The 21,073-nt window shown below is 39.1% G+C and overlaps 2 protein-coding genes across 4 annotated transcripts in view; one reads left to right on the plus strand and one right to left on the minus strand.

Moving 5' to 3' along the window:
• cspg5b (chondroitin sulfate proteoglycan 5b) overlaps nt 1-5,615 on the plus strand; it is an 18,478-nt gene extending 12,863 nt beyond the window's left edge. Inside the window, exons 5-7 of one of the 2 annotated variants that reach the window (XM_065289651.2) lie at nt 1,511-1,567; nt 2,539-2,700; nt 4,784-5,615. In XM_065289651.2, coding sequence (XP_065145723.1) covers nt 1,511-1,567; nt 2,539-2,700; nt 4,784-5,074 — 510 coding nt within the window. In that variant the 3' untranslated portion in view covers nt 5,075-5,615. The remainder of the gene's footprint in view (nt 1-1,510; nt 1,568-2,538; nt 2,701-4,783) is intronic. The other variant, XM_065289657.2, reaches the window with a different exon arrangement.
• Nucleotides 5,141-16,916, minus strand: ptpn23b (protein tyrosine phosphatase, non-receptor type 23, b). 2 transcript variants are annotated; one of them, XR_012335502.1, is made up of 21 exons: nt 16,671-16,916; nt 16,103-16,177; nt 14,718-14,845; nt 14,548-14,624; nt 14,411-14,460; nt 14,191-14,322; nt 13,970-14,050; nt 13,744-13,869; nt 13,380-13,427; nt 13,161-13,217; nt 12,879-12,937; nt 12,613-12,692; nt 12,401-12,515; nt 12,252-12,317; nt 12,026-12,165; nt 11,466-11,771; nt 11,156-11,310; nt 10,900-11,051; nt 10,639-10,818; nt 6,991-10,523; nt 5,141-6,304 (listed from the first exon to the last, which is right to left on the minus strand). XR_012335502.1 is itself a non-coding variant. In XM_065289641.2 (20 exons), the coding sequence occupies exons 1-20, from the start codon at nt 16,752-16,754 to the stop codon at nt 8,840-8,842; spliced, it is 3,795 nt and encodes a 1,264-aa protein (XP_065145713.1). In that variant the 5' UTR covers nt 16,755-16,916; the 3' UTR covers nt 5,141-8,839. The 2 variants fall into 2 exon arrangements, 1 of the variants encoding a protein (XP_065145713.1); XM_065289641.2 differs by having other exon boundaries at nt 5,141-10,523.
• Nucleotides 16,917-21,073: the final 4,157 nt, after the last annotated feature.

Raw genomic sequence — 21,073 nt, forward strand, 5'->3', positions numbered from 1 at the left:
CACCTCTCAGCTGTTATTCCACTCCATGATTCTTTAACAACATTCCACAATTCATTCACATTTCTTGGTTTTGCTTCAGAAACAGCATTTTTGATATCACCCCACAAGTTCTCAATTGGATTAAGGTCTGGAGATTGGGCTGGCCACTCAATAACATTAATTTTGTTGGTTTGGAACCAAGACTTTGCCCGTTTACAAGTGTGTTTTGGGTCATTGTCTTGTTGAAACAACCATTTCAAGGGCATGTCCTCTTCAGCATAGGGCAACATGACCTCTTCAAGTATTTTAACATATGCAAACTGATCCATGATCCCTGGTATGCGATAAATAGGCCCAACACCATAGTAGGAGAAACATGCCCATATCATGCTCCATGCTTCACTGGGTACTGTGGCTTGAATTCAGAGTTTGGGGGTCGTCTCACAAACTGCCTGTGGCCCTTGGACCCAAAAAGAACAATTTAACTATCATCAGTCCACAAAATGTTCCTCCATTTCTCTTTAGGCCAGTTAATGTGTTCTTTGGCAAATTGTAACCTCTTCTGCACATGCCTTTTTTTAACAGAGGGACTTTGCGGGGGATTCTTGAAAATAGATTAGCTTCACACAGACGTCTTCTAACTGTCACAGTACTTACAGGTTACTCCAGACTGTCTTTGATCATCCTGGAGGTGATCATTGGCTGAGCCTTTGCCATTCTGGTTATTCTTCTATCCATTTTGATGGTTGTCTTCCGTTTTCTTCCACGTCTCTCTGGTTTTGCTTTCCATTTTAAGGCATTGGAGATCATTTTAGCTGAACAGCCTATCATTTTTTGCACCTCTTTATAGGTTTTCCCCTCTCCAATCAACTTTTTAATCAAAGTACGCTGTTCTTCTGAACAATGTCTTGAACGACCCATTTTCCTCAGCTTTCAAATGCATGTTCAACAAGTGTTGGCTTCATCCTTAAATAGGGGCCACCTGATTCACACCTGTTTCTTCACAAAATTGATGACCTCAGTTATTGAATGCCACACTGCTATTTTTTTGAACACACCCCTTTCAACTAATTCAACTACTTGCCCAATTGCACAGCCTTAAGAGCGTGCATATCATGAATGCTGGGTCTCATTTGTTTTCTGAGAATCTACTGAACCTACTGGTAACTTGTTTGCCACGTAGCAATAAAAAAATAAACTAAAAACCTTGATTATTCAAGTTAGTCACATTGTACTGCTATTATTTTGAACAAGACTGTATGTAAGGTACTGCAAGCCAAATGATACTTGTGATAACTAGATTACTGTGTTTTACAGTATGTGTGTCTAACCATACTCATCACATTACTAAGAGCTTGGTTGGGTATTGAAAGAAATATTGTGAACAAATAAACTCTTAGGTAAATGACAGCAGGATGAAACATACAAAATATAACTTTAAAATGCATTATAGATCTGAAGCAAAGATGTGGATGATTCTTTTTTTACGAGGTGTTAGTAGAGTAATCCTCTCTCGCCACCCCATTCCTAGAAAACCATGAGCAGATATACGTGGGAATATAAACCCAAAGAGGATTGCTGCTGTGAGGTAAGATGAACCATAAACTGACCTCTTCCCGGTGATGCTCTGCTGACTAAAAAAATGCTTGAAAATCTTGCAGCAGCTTCTTTAGACCCATTTTTTCCTTTTCTCGGGCTTCAATCCTCCAAACAATCATGATTAAGCATTATGTTTAATAGTTTAACTCAACGTTGTGAAATCCCAAAGCTTTTTCATCCTAGATCTCTACATTTCAGTTGTTAACCTCCTCACCATCCAAAGTACTAACACGTCAAGGATCCAGGGTTTGTGACATTAGTGTAGTACCAGGGTCCAAAATGAACCTTAGTAGTTGTCTTTTTCTTTTCTAAGAAAAAGATTTTATACATATATCTGATTCCTTCTTCTCTGTTGTCTGCTCTGTTCTTTCCATTTACAATCACTGCTTTTGTGTTTCGTGAAGAAATATTACAGGTAGCAGGCACATTAACAAAACTCACTTGTTGTAACTTGCTCATGTTTGTCACGTAAATAGGCAAGGTTTAGTGTTAGTAGCATATTAAATGTGTACTGCTTTAGTGGTTTTGTTTCATACTATAAACAGTGCAGATATTCCTGATATCCCTCCTAATGGTGGATCAGGTTATACTTTGAAGTTCAACATTTCCTCTGTTGAGCTCCAAAGAAATCTGAATCCAGATCCATGGAGTCATTTCATCCACTCCAGACAACAGAGATCCTCTGTTTCACTTGTACATGTTATGGTACTTAAATCTGGTATTTACATCTGGTGATTTGATCACAAGTGGACAGAAATAAAGTGGTGTCTTGACAACGCATTGTGATCTGATCGCCCAAACAACCTTCAGAGATGCATTTGGCCATGTTGCATTTTTTATAGTATAAACATTATACAGTGAGTGATTACTTGCCATTACACAGGGAGGATTATAGTCTGGCGACTTGAATCATGATAAACATTGCTCATAATCATTGCTTGTGTGTGTGTGTGTTCACAGGATGACACTGCCAAGAAAGAGCCAGAATGTCCCAAATGTCCCCCTGAAGAGCCTGATTGTCCCAAATGTCCCCCTGAGGAGGACGAGCTTCTGAACACCCAGAACTCGCTCACGCCAAATCTTGAAAACAAAAAGGCAGAGGGTGAAGACAACGCAGAGGAGGTAAACTCACTGCAGAACAACATGAACGTGTAGCACTGCATACCAGCACTGTGACTGTAACAAAGCACATGCTGACCCCACGGGCCGCTTTGAATTCCCCAATGGTCATTGATTTGTGCTATTAGACTACTTCAGTGGTTCCCAAACTGAAGGATGTGACCCCTGAGGTGGGCCTGGAGTTATGAAAGGGGGACACGGCTATCGGATATTATGGATAGTTCTGCCGTAAGCATTAAAGCAATGCATTCTGTAAAGAGTAATTCATACTGATATGACAAACCCACAAATCGTTGGCTTGACAATGAGATGTAAGCATTACTATTCCCTACCATTTAACTCCCTAAACAGAATGTCAGCCTCAGAGAAAGAAAAATAGGGCTGTCAAGATTTTTGTAATGAATTAAAAGGCACTAAGTTACCTTTAAATCAAAAACTAAATTGTATTTAATGTAATAATATTTTTCTAACAATTGGGGGCTCGGCAGGACAATGTTGGGAACCACTGGACTAGTTTATGGAAACTCGCACCCCAACATGGCACTCTACTCGTGTGACTTCAAAACACACGAAGCACCGAACTTGCAGTGCTCTATCCAAAGCTGCCGTCTTCATCTCAAGAGTAACAATGCGAGTACCATAGCAGCACATTATCACTTTCACCACGTCCTGGCTTGCTGTCACCCTGCATCATATTAAGCTTTGTTATGCTACTGTATGTTCACACCAAGCTATGAAACACTTTACCCTGACCCAAAGGTTTAGCCTCAGGTTTGAACCTTTAAACCTTAAGTCCTCACTGCTGTGACACCTTCTGACTTTCTCTCTGTCCTGCCTTAAACTAAATCAGCATGCATTGGTGTTCTTTTGTTAAGAAAAAAAGTTTGTGTGGGAAATAACATGGCTATTTAGTGTTAAAAAAGTATAACAATTTAAATGTTTCGATGAAAATATATGTTTGTTGACTTATTCAGTGAGCATGTCTAAATAAATATTCGATATTGCCAATAAATATCAATCCAGGGGGTATTTCAGTATTTGCAAAGTTAAAGCTTGTGAGTCTTGAAGTTAATTGATTTTTAATTTTGATGTATTACATTTTTTTTATAAAGCAAATAAGAATGAAGTCCGTTTGTTTGGAATAAACCAGTTTATCAGTACACAACTGAGTGCCATTGTATTCCTGAGCTCCACTGCTCCTCTTTGTAACACTGTTGCTTTGCTCCTGTGCTTGGCTTAAGCATTTTAGATAAAAATGCTGGGTTATTTTCAACCCAGCGTTGGGTCGAAAATGCACAAGCATGACTGTTGGGATTAATGAACCCAGAAAATGGTTATATTTAACCAAACAATGGTTTAAAGAACCCTGGATAGATTATATTATATCCCAAAAGGTTGGGTTTGTCCTTTTTGACCCGACACTGGGTTGACAATGACCCAGCATTTTAAAACATTTCACCCTCATAATATTGCTTCAAAGTACCACTGTAGGCTGGCTTACAGTGCATTACAAGGTATACAAAGTATTTTTATCAGTTTGTGTGTTCCCTGGGTTCGAACCCATGATCTTTTTGCGCTGCTAACGCAATGCTGTACCAGTGAGCTACACAGTAACACCAAAATGTAAAAAATGAAACTAATAATGCATGACATGGCTTATTACATTTAACACTGAGTTCTAAAGATCTGAGATAAAATCCTGCATGTTGGTTGCCTTTCCTCTGAACTACGTCCACCTCCTTAACCTACTCATAGCTTATGCTGGGATGATATTAAGAATAAAAAAATTTCATTTATAAGAAAAATTGTAAAAACCATGGCTTGGTTTTTAAAACTATGACTTGAAAGTTCCTAATTTTACTCTGTCGCAAACCATTGAGGAAGTCATTTTAAACCAACACAGCCTTCCCAAATTCACCAAATATATTTTTTTAATTTTTGCTTTGTTGTTTCTTTGTTTTTGTATGGGTTTGTATGTTTTGTGTGCTCTTGTCCAATATACATCTATTTCAATATTTGTGTATGCTTCTGTGTACTTGTATCTGTGCTTTTGTGTGTCTGTGTCTGTGTGTGTGTGTCTATCCAGGGTGGTGTGACCATCGACTTAGAGTTGCTTCTTCCCAAGGAAGCGAAAATGCACCCCGAGACAAGCCCCCCTCTGCAATACAATGTTTTCCTCTACAAGCACCCCAAGTCCCCTAAAAAGTCCCCCGTGTTGCGTCACCCTCCAGGCAGAATGGGACAGGGGAGGCCTTTGTCTCAACTCTGCCCCAGACGCAGCTCTGAGCCTGGTTACAGCCCCAGCAGCACGCGATCCCTACCGGGAGTTCTCTCCGGATCATCAAGCCCTCATCTTGGTGCAGCCTACACACCTTAATATAAAAGAATCCTTCATCAGGGACTGAGATGAAAATTATACAAATAAAAAAAAAATACACCTTCACATCTGTGGCCACAACCATTTTTAAAAGACACTGAATAGTGATAAAACGTGGATAAAGAGAAGAAATTCCAGTAATGTATTATTACAAGCTGTTGGGTGTATACAAACACTGTTTTTTTACCTAAATTCATGTATGACATAAACACAATAACAACCTAGAATGTTCTAGGTTAATTTTACCCAGGGGTGGGGTTTGTACATTTTGACCAAACATGGGTCTAAACATCTCAGCGTATTTTAGTGTGTAATGAACAGAAAAAGTGGATAAACTGTTATTAGATTTTACAGACACAAATGTTGTGTTACGATGTCAAAAAAAAAAAATGTATTCACACATGCATCCACAGAAATGTTGGAACCTGTAAACATTCAGGGTAAACAACAACTTGATAACTTTTATTAACATGGTGCTTTTGTGTTTTTAATGTTAGATTAATACTTTCACTTGGAATAAAGAACTTTAGAATTGTTTAGATCTGATAGTATTGCTTATTCTTTAGACAAAACAATGGGATGTCTTCCTCGTGTGTATACAGAAACATGAAAGATAGAGGTTTGTCACATTATTAGCAAGAAGAAGGTAATATAGAGTATAGGCTATGCATGTATTTATTGTTAGAGTCTGTGTAAAGTCTAATATTAAATGTGTTTTCATCACACCACTGAAAAAATGTGTTTTTGAGTGAATTTGAATTAAAAAAAACGCAAAGTAAATAAAATAAGTTTTCAAAATCTTGAAGAAATTAGGTGGGATTCTCTGCTTCACACGCTGGGGGGCGTGTCTGCTATTGGCGTTCAAACCACGCCCACTCGCGGCCGTCTCGATCAACTTTCAAATATGCTACAACCTGAATGGATGCTCGCGATTGTGTTAGCTCCTGTGCGTCATCGAGCCATCATTTTAGCCCCGCCCAAATAATTCTGAACACAGAAATATGGTCTGTATAACTCCACAATTTAGTTGTACATAGGTTTAAGATTTAATGTGTTGAGAAACAATACTCTGAAATGACTTTACACAGACTTTAACCATTTATTTTTTATTTTTTTTGAGATCGTATTTTTGCAAATTCCATACAAAGAACATAAGCTGTCATACCAATTATGGTTGAATTTGCTAAAACCTTTGCTACACAGGTTTTTTACATTTATATGCGCCATTACCTAGAGCAGCGTTTCTCAAAGTGTGGGGCGGGCCCCATTGGTGGGGAATAGGAACATTACAAGTGGGGCGTGACAAATGGGAGGAAATTTGGTCATTTTTGTGCACATCTCTATTAATTCTTTTAATCATTGACCATACAATCAAAATGATACATTTAAATATAAGCCTAACTTAAAGCAACATCAGACTGTGAAGAAAATTTCACCCGGAACCATAGTCTACAAGAATGAATTAAAGTCAGAATTGAAGTGGAACAAAAACTTTAATGTGGAGAGGCGGTATAGGCGGTAGTGGGTATAAAAGTTAACAATGGATACGTTTGTGACAAGGAATGAAAACTGGAGATTCTGTACTAGCAGAGAAAACCAAGAAAGACAGTCAACCCAATCAACCAAAACGCCAGCCGAAAAGAAAGTATGATGACTTTTGTCAGAGACAAAATGCAAACACAGTTGCAAAAGTTTTTTTTCACATTTGCACATTTGTTTTTTTTTTTCGCATTTCTCTATTGAAAGTGTTTAATGCTGTTATGTTTTAAAATATGACGGGATTAAATAAATTTCAGCAGTTAAAATTAAAGCCTACTTGATACCATTTTGTCAGGGCAATTGGGGACAGGTGGGGCTCGGAACCCTTCCCTACCTCCGAAGTGGGGAATGGCAGAAAAACTTTGAGAAACACTGACCTAGAGTATGCTGATAATCTAAGATAATACCATGTTCTCTAAGCATCTACAAACCACTTCATTGCTTTGAGTGTGCTATTCGGCTCAAGCCAAAACCATCTTACAAAGAAAACTGGGTCAGTCTCCCAGCACTCACTTCATCAATATGTCGTAGGCAAGGGGTGATGACTCCTGAAATAGAAGACTGAATGTCTGAGTAAAAATCATGAGCTGAGATTTAAAAAAAAAAGATTTTGGATTAGCAGCAAACACTGCATTCATGTTTACTTGCAACAAGACAGGTCAATACTTCAATACTAGATTCCAGTCACCACCCATTGAGCATAGCATGACCTTTGTAATGCATTTTATTGCTCCTCCCTCTGACCTCTTTATGTACAGACCAGAGAGTGGCAAATCTGATATGCTTTGCTATGTCAGTTGGACTAATCTAAACCAAGCATATATTTAGAGATTTACAGCAGAATATGTGTACAAATTCTGTGGTTTTTATATCTGAAGAAATTGAAGCAAACTGATGTAATCCAGGCGGCTCCAGTAACCCATAAAGAGGGATACACACAAACATGCCTAGATAATAGACATCAGCACTATGTAGTATCCTACATCACCACTACACAACCAGACACTGCCATCAAATGGCCATATTAGGACAGTGGTGCATGTCACAATGGTCCCAAGCTGTTACTGTGGGGCAGTACCCTTTAAAAAGACCCTAGTATAAAGTTGCCACCAATATGTACCTCTGATGTACTACTATGACCTCTTTAGGTACAACATGTACTTTTTGAAAGGGCGCTACCCTAGTGACAGCTAGGGACCATTTTTCTGACAGTGTACCCTTATGTGACCTTGGACCACAAAACCAGTCATAAGATTTTAAACCGATATTACACAAAAGCTGACTAAATAAGCTTTTCATAATGTATGGTGTGTTAGGATAGGGCAATATTTGGAAATCTGTAATCTAAGGCTGCAAAAAAAATCTACATTTTGAGAAAGTTGGCTTTCAAGTTGTCCAAGTGATGTCCTTAGCATATTACTTTTATACTTTTGATATATTTACGGTAGGAAACTTACAAAATATCTTCATGGACTATAATCTTTACTTGATATCCTAATGATTTTTGAAAATATAAAATATATTGTTGGCAGTTGCTACAAATATCCCCATGCTACTTATGACTGGTTTTGTGGTCTAGGGTCAGATACAGCTAACAAAGGTTTTAATACAGCTAGAAATGCATACACAAACACGTTTTAAAGTTTCCAGCAAAATATTTAATATGGAAGCAGCATGTACACAGTGTTTAAATCTCACCTTTTTGTTAGCCATGCAGAGTTAAAAGAAGTCGGTTTACATGAACAACACAAATAAATTTAGGAGCAAGAAAAGTACTTCTGTTTCAAAATGTTTTATTTTAGAAACAATGGAAAGTATATTCACCAGAGTGCAGACTAAAGTGCTATGTACACTCTCAAAAAAGGTGCACATGCTGTCACTGGGGCGATGCCCTTTTAAAAAGTATCCATTGTACCTAAAGAGTCCGTATTGGTGCCTCAAAGGTTCATTATGTGTATACAAATCCTTACCTATATGGTACATATTCCAACCTTTTCAAAGGGTACTGTCCCAGTGACAACAACTTTTTCTAAGAGTGGAAGGAACAGAAACACATTAAAGTAATACCAGACAGAAGTCTAGGATTGCATAGAATAACAGTGCAAGAGTTGTTTTTAATTTGAAAATTGAAATTAGTAAATTTGATAAGTCATAGTGTGTAGTGCACATAGGATATAGTACAATTCTATGTTCGTAGACGTTTATATAGAAGTATGGTTTCAGGCATTACTTGTTTAGTGACCACAGAGGATCCAGATCACCAAAAGGATTATTGTCACTGTTTTTGTTGGTGCTCTGCACTGTAATTTGATTACCACTTACTGCGTCTGTGCAGTTATTGGTATGACTGATGGAGCCATTCATCTGCTCAGAAGGCTTTTTATCCATCACAGATTCTGTGGCTTCACTCTTGGATTCAATGCTGAGATTATCCACCTTGTTCTGAAGAGAATCTAAAATTGTACTGGAGCCAGACGCTGCCTCTTGAGGAAGGGACCCTCCAGAAAATTGGTTTATCTTGTCAGGCTGAGCATCACATGGTGTGGATTTAGGCTCTAAACTCTGGTTTGCCAATGTGGAGGTTGGTACATCTGGCTGAGTAGTGGAGATCTGGCTCTGGGAAGGTGATGGAGTAGGTATAAGAGTGCTGGCCAGTGAAGGAGGAACTGGATTGTCCATAACTTGGACGGGTATCTGGCTTTGACTGGGAGCATTTGTGGGCTGTCCTGTTACATTAAACATGGTGTTGAATTGGGGTGGAATGGTCTGCTGGCCCATGTGTGGTGGTCCAAATGAATACATATTGTTTGGTGGTGGTACAGCCCCTTGAGGCATTTGGAGCTGGTTGGATGGACCAAACGGAATTTGTGAACTCTGGCTGAAGGGTACCTGTGGGAAATTCTGAGATCCTGGCTGTATTTGGTGCGGATTCTGGAAGGGTCCCGAGATCAGCTGAGGTTGCGACGATGCAAATGATGTTGGAGCATAGCCCATAAAAGGCTGAGGCCTGGTTTGTTGAAGTTGACTTGGATGGAACTGATTAGAAAGACCAGGCTGGGCTTGCCCTAAAATGAAAGATCCCTGAGGCTGGGATACTGCATTTTGGCCTGGTATACCTTGCTGGGGTTGAGTATGTGGAACTAAAGCTGGTCTGTAACCTGGTGGAAGGCCAGGCTGTTGCTGTGGCTGAAATTGTCCAGGATGGATAGGTGGCAAGATTTGACCAGGAAATGCACTTCTTGGTGTGTTCGTGGAAATGTTTTGTCCAGGCAGGGGAGTAAAGTTTTGGTATGGGGCTCCCTGTATGATCTGTTGGGCAGAGGAAGACCGAGGCATGCCAATCTGCTGCCCAAGGGATACTTGTGGTCCTGGCAAACCAGGTCTAATACAGTTTTGGGGAATCTGCCCCATTTGTGGAGGCACAGTATAACCCCCTGCAACAGGCCCACCGTGGGATTGCGGCCAGAGAGCTGGATTGTAGCCCTGAGTAGGCACCTGTGAGGTGGCTGGTTGGTTAACTTGAGGATAGACGGGTGTGGTACCACCAGCTGATCTCGGCTGGAACTGCTGTGGCAGTCCAGGGATTTGAACGGGTTGTGGTATTCCTGGGCCTGGACCATAAGGTAAACGATTTTGGGGGAGATGCTGGGCCAGTTGACTAGGCTTGGAATCTGCATTGGGAAATTGGGGGTTTGGAAACCTAGTAGATGGAACTGGGCTTGCCCCTTGTGGCCAGCTAAGAGGGGTTGGTGGAAGGCCTTGTGGGATGTTATGTCCACCAGCAAAAGGAGCAACTGATGGACCAAGAACAGCATCAAGACTGGGGGGTCCAGATTTAGGACCAAGAACTTTCTGTCCAACCACAGGCTTTTGGGTGGCAAGTTTGGGGGGCTGCCCTTTTCCAATCTCCCTGTTGAAAGCATACAGAAATGTTGCTGAAAAGAATACCCTTAGTATTGGGTGGAGATTACTATTTACATACATTAAAATTTTACAATTTTAGAAACAATGCTAAAACAACCTACTTGTCCAGTAAGGCAACTCGCTCATCCTCTCTTGATTGACAGTAGGACTTGGTTTTTTCTAACAGGCTGGAGGTCTTCTTGTCCAGATCTTGGTAAAAGTCTCTGCCCTCCTCAGCCTTCTTTAACAGATCCTCATATGCTTCAAATGATGCAATCATGGATTGTACCATGCTGTTCCATCTGTAGGCGAAAAAAGACAATTACACACAAGAACTAGCATGAAAACAGTAACTACCACGGCCATATAACCAAAACACATACTCTTGCTCTGTAAGTGTGAGCGTTTTGCGGACAGGGGCATACTGCACATTGGCATCTGTCAGAGCTTTCAAGATGTTACCCTGGGCTGCTAAGTTCTGCTCTAGATATCCTTTCAGCTGATCATATTTCTTCAGCTGTTCCACAAACATTGTCTGAAAGAAAGAAGATGAGAATAAAAAAAAAACTGTGACCAGTAAAAGTGGCACTTGTTTATAAATCAGCTAATGCACACAATGAGAATCTTGTTTGAAATAACCTTGATCTCAGCCCGATCTGCTGTTACCAGGACACCGGTGATGTCATCTTTATGAATGAGGTCACGAAGCTGGCTCTCCAATGAGATCCTCTGCTTTCGCATTTCATCAACTTTGTCTAATAGTGTCTTCATTTTTTGCAAAGATGTCATGTCATCTAACAAGAAAGAGAAAACCTTCAACCTTGTGGATGAATGGACGTAATGACAGAATAATCAACTAAGTTTCCTTAATAGATTGAATAGACTTTCATTTCCCTACTTAGGGAAGCATGCATATACAGACAGAAATGAATTAAGGAAGACCTCTTACCCCGACTCAGTTGTGGCTGAGGCAGGCTATTTCTGAGTTCTTCAACAGATTTCTGTAACAAACGTAGATTTGGTATGTGCTGGTTCATGGCTTTATGGAGTTCAGTGTTGGTCTGGCTGGCTGCTTGATGGACAGCCTCATATTTCTGAAACTCTTTCTGAATTTCCTGCAAGGTTGGAGGCTTGGGCGGCAATCCCTTCTGCCCCACTACCTCCATTAAACTCTTTTCCCCAGCCTCATCTTCTTCCAAGGCACTACGGACTTCCTCCAGAGATGAACCCACATCAGTGTAAACATTTGACAGTGCTGCAACACAGACATGCATTTATTTTATCACTTCTCTGACACTAATGTTTCTTGTGCTCCTGTATAGCTGAGTGGTAGAGCATTGCGTTTACAGCTTAGGTCATGGATTTAAAGCCAGGAAACACACAAACTAATAAAAAATGTATACCTTGTAATGCACTGTAAGTCGCTTTGGATAAAATCCTCTGCCAAATGTGTGAATGTAAAAGTATTATTGATATAAATTGCATGTTTGCAAATATATATAATCTTACCTTGCATAGCCTGAACTAGGTTCTTGACAGTGTCTGGTCGCACACTGAGATAAGCACATTTTTCCAGTAGTGTGTCAGGGAGAGTTTTAAACATGTCTAATTTATACACAGAGTCAGTGCTTAGAGACTCCATAAACCTCCTGCAGGGAGAAATTATGCATAAATTATTTTAAATATGGATAATATGGTATAAAACTAAAATTTCTTAAATATAAACTTGACTTACTCAAGAATTTGGTTCTTGTCTTCTATTTTAGCCACAACGTCCCTAAGTAACTTTGCCTTCTCCTCACTAAGAAAGATAAATAAATGTTTCTAAACACTTAAAGCAACAGTAACGATGAATATCATCATTATAGTGATGAAATAGTTTACCTATAAAGGGAAGAGGCCTCATGGGTTGCCATGGGAACAAGTTTAGAAAAGAGGTCAGGACCAGTGACGCTTTGATCTGTTGGGTTCACAGGCAAGGGTTTCACCAAGGAAGCTCCTGCACAGCATTGGATTAACAAAGAAGATAAATGTGATGGTACAAGATTTCTAAATTTATTATGGTCATTTAATAAAGACGTGAGAGTTTTGTATACCTTTAAGTGATGCCAATATGTCCACGTTGGGCACAGACTCATGGTAAATGAAGTCATTATCTTTCTTAGCAGAGTTATATCTGAAAAATGACATTAAAACGAATCATTCATTTAATCTTATTTTAATTATATATGTATTATATATAATGTATATACACATATAGTTATATTATTTGGCCCAGATGGCCATATAATTCCCTTGTTTTTTTAATTGAGCATTAAATTCTACACATGAAACAGATCACAATTAAATTTCAAAGTCATACTTTCCACCGATCACATCCATTGTGAATTTCAGAGCTTCCTGCACAGAATCCGGTTGAGCCTAAACAGGACAACAAGTACAAATGTAAATTTCCTTACTGAATATGTGTCTTCATATCTTAAAACAACATTAGACATTTTTTTTATTCAATTTCAAAATGCCTAGAACATTTCTTAAGGCTTAGATCATACAGTTAGCTGTATGGTACTGCATGTCTCCATTTATATTTTCAAGTGTGTGTGTTTGTGTGTGTAAGAGAGAGAGATAGAGAAAGACGTTATACCTTGGCCAGCTTAATTGCTTCATTAAGTTTATCCAGAGAGTACTGAAAGTAAGCGACCTGTGTAGAAACAGCAGGTGGTTTCATCAAATGATGCTACATTCAAACACTCATATTCTGCAGAGTTGCTTCATTACAGTCAGCCTAAGACGTCTGCATAACACTTGTAAATCAAATATTAAGTAAAAAGTTAAACAATGTGCATACAACACACAAACTTACTGCTTCTCCAAATTTCTGCTGCTCCTCTGATTGTTTTCCCATGTGCAACTAGTGAAAATACAATAAGGCAGTTTTTTTTTCATTTGTACATTGAGGTAAAATAGGTTCATGAAAATGCATAATAAACATGTGAAGAGTTCAGATGCAAAACCCTCTAAGTGCATCTAAATACGTTTTCTTGTAAATTAGCAATTTTTATCAAACTCTTCATGGATTTTTGTGAAGTATTTGATGAACGTATGATGTGTGCCGAGAGCATTCGGTTATTATCATCATCTCATTTTTGACGGAGGTGGCGTTTAGAGGCTTTGCATCTGAGGTCCTCATATGGAGGTTTGCTGCATGGCGCGTTAGCTGATCTCACATTTGTAACAGCAGTGAAGTAGCTGATCTTCAGGCCGACGAGTTTCCTCCACTCCTTCTGAATCCGTCCTGGCACACATTCAGAATGATCCAAAACTCTCAGACAATCTTTGTAATAGTCGCACACCTGCAATCAGACTGGGTGTTAATGTTGCAGGGCACTGCAAAATCAGACACATGCTGCGATCTAAATAGGTCACAAGAATGTAAAAAAAACGTCATCCCACCTGGGCACAAATCTTTGCTATTAAATGACTCTTTCGGTTGTCTAGTAGAGTTTTCTCCAAGAGACACTCTTGGGCCTGGCCCTTCATATAGAGAAAGATAAAAACAGATAGAGAGATTAATAAAAAAAAGACAGAGACAGGGGTAATAATGCACCTTGTAAGCATTATTTTAGCTTTTGGAAACAATGCCATCCGAGTTAAATGGAATGCAGCAAGTTTACCAGCATGAGGCTGATGTTGATCGACAGAGTCTGGCTGTTCACGTCAGAACTGTAGTTGTTATTGTAGTGATCTCTCAGGTAAGTGAAAGCCCCAGCCGCACACTGGAAATGTGTACAGGACACTTTCATACCCTTAAAACACATACAGAAAGAGAAATGTTTCATTTTTATCCTAATACTTCTTGTTGCACATCAAAAGTTGCATGAAATGCACGTTCACCTCTTCAGACAGACGGTTATCCAAAGTCCCCAGAATAGAGTGCAAGGCACCTACACGACATAAGAGACAAATTTTTGCAACCATCTTGACTGAGGAGTTAATTGTGGTATATTGTGTTGTGATTGAATTTGACTCACCCAGGTTATAAAGGACACAAGCCTGCTCATATTTGATATCATCATGTGTAACGTTTCGTCCTGAGAAGACGTCCGTCCTGCGAGCAAAGAGAAAAGCTCATATTACAAAATGACCACATACAGTAACAAATGGCCTAATTTTAAAGTGAGTACAGGCGGTAACTTTTTACCATGTCACAGGCACAGCAGCCTCCTGGCCGGTTGCCATAGGAACACGACTCTGCAGATAGTGCAGCTGACCAAGGTATTTTCTTAGAGTGCTGCAGCCCTCAAAATCCCTGGGTATATTTACCACAACCTAATAATGAGAGATATCAATACAGTCTTTATTATCATTGATATATGTAATAAATGGCTTAACTGTAGAGTTGATAAATAACCACAGGGTATATTACGCTGGGCAAATTCCAAACTGTGTTTTTGAGCCCTTGAAGGATACTACGGAAAAGGGGAGGTGCAAAAGGGTCATTCCAAATAAAGAGAAAATTTCATTCCTCATGTTGGAAACTAAAAGGGGAGATTTCACAAGACTTTTTTAACTCTTTCCCCGCCATTGACGAGATATCTCGTCAATTAAGAGAAAACGCTTCCCCGCCAATGACGAGATATTCCGTCTTTCCGCAATACCGTTATTATCCACCAGGTAGCGCCCTTCCGCAACTTTTTAAAACCGGAAGTATTGCTCTATGGCAAGCTGCTGCATGTCCGTGTCTGTTTTAAAGATCGCTCTGAATGGGATCTCTATGAAAAGTCCGTCATAAAAATGGAATTATATCTGCTTGTTGCTCAAAATATGGTGTTTTTGCAAAAACCTACCCATATTCAAAAGCTGATTGCAAAAGAACCACTAAAGGTAGGATGAAACGGTTTTTTTTGTTTGAAAGCAGAGGGTCTGTTCTTTCATTTGGTATATTGTATGTTTATATATTTAAAGAAGAACATTTTCTGGAAGGCATTAAACTTTGGTGAAAATCATGAAAAACGCTGGCGCTGGCTGGCAACTTTTTTTTAAAACGCTGGCGGTGAAAGAGTTAAGATGTAAATAAATCTTTGGTTTTCCCAGAGTGCACATGTGAAGTTCTAGCTCAAAATCACATACAGATAATGTATTAAAGCATGTTAAAAAATGAGCTGATCTATCTTGGTCGTGGTTGTACAGTGAAGATTAAGGGGCGGTATTATCCCCTTCTGACAACACAAGGGGAGCCAAATTTCAATTACGTATTTTTTCACATGCTTGCAGAGAATGGTTTACCAAAACTAAGTTACTGGGTTGATCCTTTTACACATTTTCTAGTTTGATAGAAGCACTGGGGACCCAATTATAGCACATAAACATGGAAAAGTCAGATTTTCATGATATGTCCCTTATAAGTGGCCACATTATGAGACACAGCTGCCCTAGTTGTTCCAGATTTCCCATTTTAAGGGTTCTTCTCTTTGGAGTGATAAGGGAATATATTTGTTGACTTTATGTTGAAATTTTCCTCCGATTTCAGAGTTTTACCCACATTCTCTATAATCCTACTGATGATTGATCACTCCATTAACCCACCTCCCTAAGTTGCTCCAGCCTCTTCAGCGACTCATTGTAGTTCTCTGGATTCTCCCCATAGTTCACATGAATGAACTGGGGACAAAAGAAGGAAAAAATTAAATAGTAAATACATAACAAGTCAAGTTTACATTTTCTAGGCTATTTTTAGCCTTCAGTACGGAAACATACAATGCAAATGACAGATGTATATGCTACATCATTGTTTGTCAGCACACGCATTACAACAACAGTCCTGTGATCTTATATTGCTGTTAACAGTTACAAGACAACACCCATCAAGAGGTTTTTATTTTTTTCCAATCCATTCCCTCCCTAAACTGCTGTGATAGCATGACCAAAGAAAGATCTCATGATGGCTTAATGCAAATGAGCTGTTTGTTTTTCAAATTACTAGTTGCAGAACGAAGACCATGAGAAAATATTCTTCCAGCTCCTGATATAACTGCTGATCGATTAAGAGTCATATCGCCATATAATCATGTGTTAAAACATGACCACGCCTTGTACAGAATATGTTGACAATACAGCTTTCTGTTGCGCAACAGTTTGGATTTTAGAGACTCACCTGTTTAACCGAGGGGCTAAACTCAAACTCCCCTGCTTCCTTCAGCTCCAGCCAAATCATTGGCATTCGGGGAACGGCCTCCATTTCAACACCCTATTTCAACTTGATAAAACTTTTAAGGTGTTTCAATTAAAAATTACTTTATGTAACAAAAAATACGTCGTTTCTGGTGTTCAGACTCGAGCAGGAAGCTCGCTGCACGTCTAAACGTCTGACGCCCCTACCTTTGGCTCTTCAAAACAAGACGTCACCGGAAATACGTCTATGCGCAAAATAATATGCGTATGACGTCAAAGTACCGCGAGAAGGAATGAAACAGCGGAATATTACGAATCGCTCTCGCGGTACTTCTATGCCATACGCCGATCGGTGAGTGAAGTGCGCATAAACTTGAACACACCTTTATCACAAATTTGTACAATCCTTTAAAAATTTGAATAACTTTATTAGAGCATTTTTATTTGAACTCATTTTAAATCAAACTCGGGCTTTGATTTGTAACCACTAGGTGGCAGCAGTGCGTCAGTTTTCGCCACTGATTGAGTGTCAGTAGAAGACAAGCATTACTACATTAAGTTTAGATAAATTAATAAGAATAGAATAAAAGCATATGATCATTTATAAGTTGCTAATATACCTTTTGCTGATTCAGTTACTTATATATTCATTAATGTGATATATTCAAAGTAATATAATATAAATGTTTTCTCTGCATTACCAGTTACCATTACTCTCTCTCGCTCTCTTGCTCCCTCTCTCTCTCACACACACTCGCACGCGCACGGGGACTATAGTATCCATGGCTGTATTGCTTGAACCTAAAAGCGAGTGTCTTTTTTTACAGCGAATTATCTAAATGTTTATAAATAGTGTGCAACTAGATTTTTTTATTTAATTATTTTGGCTGTGGTGTGTGTGGTAAACACTGCAAGCTGACTAGTCGTGCTTTTGTAGGAAGCTCTCAAATTATATATCTGGAACATCTGTTTGGTGAACAACATCTCTCCAGTGGTGTCTAGAACATTGCCACTGTATTGATTGTTTAACATCCCACAGTCTTTCCTGAGTGTGAGGCCTTCTTTCCTCCCTCTTCTGCAGGGTGGGGTGCTAATCTGTCTGCATGGGGTGGCCATGACATTTACCCAGGAATTATGGGAACATAATAAACTCTTAATCAAAGAGGCAATGACTTCTGCTATGAGATCAGGAGAGGACAGCGAGATAAGAGTGTGAGGAAAAGAGCGTTTATGAAGTCAGACGTACACAAAAATGCATATTCAATGCAGATAACTACCTATAAAATAATTACATATTTAATTATATCCGCCTGTTTATGAAACAAGGTAAGTTCAGAAGTTGTGGAATTTGATCGTGTTGGACTACATTAACATGATCAAATTACTAATGTGTTATGTAATATATTTGCAGATTCAGCTCAATGGAGAGTGGGCCATCTATTTGGAAAGGAGCTACTTGAAGTTAAAGGAAAAGGCAGATCTTCACTTAAAAGTTTAAAGGGCTGTTTCCCAGACCGGTCTTATCCTAGTCCCAGACTAAAATTCATGTTTGAAGCTGCCTTAATTTAAAAACACCTTGCACTGAAATATCTTAGGATATATCAGTGCCATTGTTTTGTCTCAAAATGCACATCATCAGTTATGTATTTTAGTAAGGTTGTTTGAAAAAACTACTTAAATGTCCTAAAATAACTAAAGCCTAATCCTGGATTAATCTAAACCCTGTCTGGGAAACTGCCTCTAATTGATGCAATCTTTTTAAAATCAAGTCTGTAAGTGCTAATACAAATTACATGAGAAAAAAGATCTCAGGGGTCTCGAATTGAAATATCAGGGGATATTTGATGTAAAATATTCAGATGCTTGGTGGATTCTCTGTTGCAATCGACCAAAAAAAGTATATATTTTAACGACTTGAAATCATTTACCAATAATTAATAAGATGTTAATATTTCATATCTCATCACTCATAAGCCCAGCTGGGGCCTCAGGCTAACCAGTGATTGACAGATCGCAGTCTCTCTACTGTAACCATGGCGACACCTGGTCTCTCATGGACTCAAGACCTGGAGACTTTAATTGGAGTTTACTGAACTGAATCAGAGTTAGTAGAATTAGAGTGGCTTGAATAAATTATACATTATATTAAAAATAAAAGAAAGCAAATGAAAGGATTTGAACGGGTTAACAAGGGAACAAAGTTTGCCTGGCAGAAGTGTGTGAGCATGCGTGTGTGATTTTGACAGCAGCAAACAGTATGATGGGAAGACTGATGTCATGAGTGTTGTCGTGGCGAAAAAGATGGAGGGGATGATGTAAGCTTTTTTATGCTTGATTGGATGATTACACTTGTGTGTTGTAATGTGTTTTGGTTTGTCAGGAAGACACTTTCTTTAATATTTATAGACGCTTACGTGTGCAAAGCAGAGACCCATGCATTCAGACAAACAGAGCGCAGGTCACAGTACGGACCATAAGCGCACTTTGAGAGTGTGGAAGAGCCTGGTGGGTTATGCACAACCACTCGAGCTGTGTCTATGTGAGGTTATAATGATCTGAAATATGGGTGTATTTGATTGTGTGTGAGTATTACAGCAGGGTGCCAGGTCTCTTTTAAGAAACCAGTCACTCTTTTCAAAGGTCACCTTCTTCACACAATGAGCAGGGATCAAAAGAGATAAAAGAAGGGATACAGAGAAGAGTGGAAAATGCAAGGAGAGAAGGGATAAAATAGACATAAATAACAGTAAAATGCTAGCAGGTAACCAAAAATGTGCTTGGTGTACAATTTAAGCCACAAATGTTAATTTTACAAATGGAAAAAAAAAGGTATCACTCAAGGTAACTTACTCATGTCCAAAGTGGTCTTATCTCAACACACAGATACGCCAGTTGTACATTCTGGCTTTTATATCTCATTACATCCACCCCTGGCAGAGATGTGTTTTTGTGTGGATGCAAAGGTAGGTGCTGTGTCGAGCAGGTGTGGTTACCAGAGGGGGTGTGACTGCTGTGAGGTTTGGTGGAGTGATCAAGGGCGATTTGGGGCGGAAATCTGGAGGGAGAGGATGCGCTTGTTTTCTGAGGATTATAGAGAGAGATTGGCAAGGCATTTGGCATTACAGTCTCAACAGGGTACATTTCACACAAACACACACCCACTTAGGACCGCAGATGTGCCATAGATAGAAGGGGTGGTTATAAAATCAAGACCCCACAGTTCAGCCGAGGTAAACAGTTGGTTGTACTTGCGTAAAGTACAATTGAGTGCTTTATTCTTGGTAAGATGATTTTTTTAGCACAGTGCTGACATCAGGGAGTTCACCCCTGTGTTGCTTGCACTAAGATTAAAAACCCTTGTGCATTATGTATGTATGTGTGTGAAGAGCCCTGTGAAAATGTACTACAAGGGCAGGAATCCAAAATGTCTGTAACATGTTAAATCATGATGGACCGTGTTGTAAATGTAATGTGACACTCTTAAGTTGTGTACTCTATAGGCTCTCTGATAAAAAACTGAGTGCACAGAAAAATCATGTGTCACATTTCATAAATCTTAAAATGGTGAAACAGATATTACTATGGTCATAGGTTATTTAAGAACTCTGACAGCTTAAGTTATGATGGGGGAAACAATAACATGCAAATAAAGTAGAGCAAAAATTAAGAATTAACGTGAATTGCTCACCCTAATGATGTCATCTTGAAATTGTAGTGCCGAAAATGGCCGCTGGCTGTATGCCTACTATGCTGGCATTTGTTTTAAAAACAGAAATAGAGATGTCAAACAAATCTTTTGTGCCCCCAGAGTACGTATGTGAAGTTTCAACTCAAAATACCATGTAAATCATTTTAAAATTGCCAATTTGTAGGTGTGAGAAAAACGTGCCATTTTTGGGTGCATCCTTTAAAATGCAAATGAGCTGATCTCTGCACTAAATGGCAGTGCCGTGGTTGGATAGTGCAGATTAAGGGGTGGTATTATCCCCTTCTGACATCACAAGGGGAGGCAAACATCAATGACCTATTTTTTCATATGCTTGCAGAGAATGATTTACCAAAACTAAGTTACTGGGTTGATCTTTTTCACATTTTCGAGGTTGATAGAAGCACTGGGGACCCAATTATAGCACTTAAACATAGAAAAAGTCAGATTTTAATGATATGTCCCCTTTAAGACCATATCGTATGTAAGAAACAGGGCTCGATGACATGTCATTTTAATGTATCATATCCATCCACACACATACACACGCTTTCTTCATAAGCCAGTGAGTTTTAACTCATGCAACATTAATGCCTTGCTTTATTCCCCTCACTTAGAGAGAGAGAAATGTCAACCATTGTCAGCATCTATTCATCCTGCCGTCTCCGCTGCTTTCTCTT

The sequence above is a fragment of the Paramisgurnus dabryanus genome, chromosome 19 (genome assembly GCF_030506205.2).
Source record: "Paramisgurnus dabryanus chromosome 19, PD_genome_1.1, whole genome shotgun sequence".
NCBI classification, from domain to species: Eukaryota; Metazoa; Chordata; class Actinopteri; order Cypriniformes; family Cobitidae; genus Paramisgurnus; species Paramisgurnus dabryanus.

Coding starts and splice junctions, on each gene's coding strand:
- ptpn23b (XM_065289641.2), bottom strand. CDS start 16,754: ATGGAGGCCGTTCCCCGAATGCCAATGATTTGGCTGGAGCTGAAGGAA. Junction 16,178..16,670: donor TTAGCCCCTCGGTTAAACAG/GTGAGTCTCTAA, acceptor TTTTGTCCCCAG/TTCATTCATGTGAACTATGG. Junction 11,311..11,465: donor TCAGCCACAACTGAGTCGGG/GTAAGAGGTCTT, acceptor CTTTCTTGTTAG/ATGACATGACATCTTTGCAA.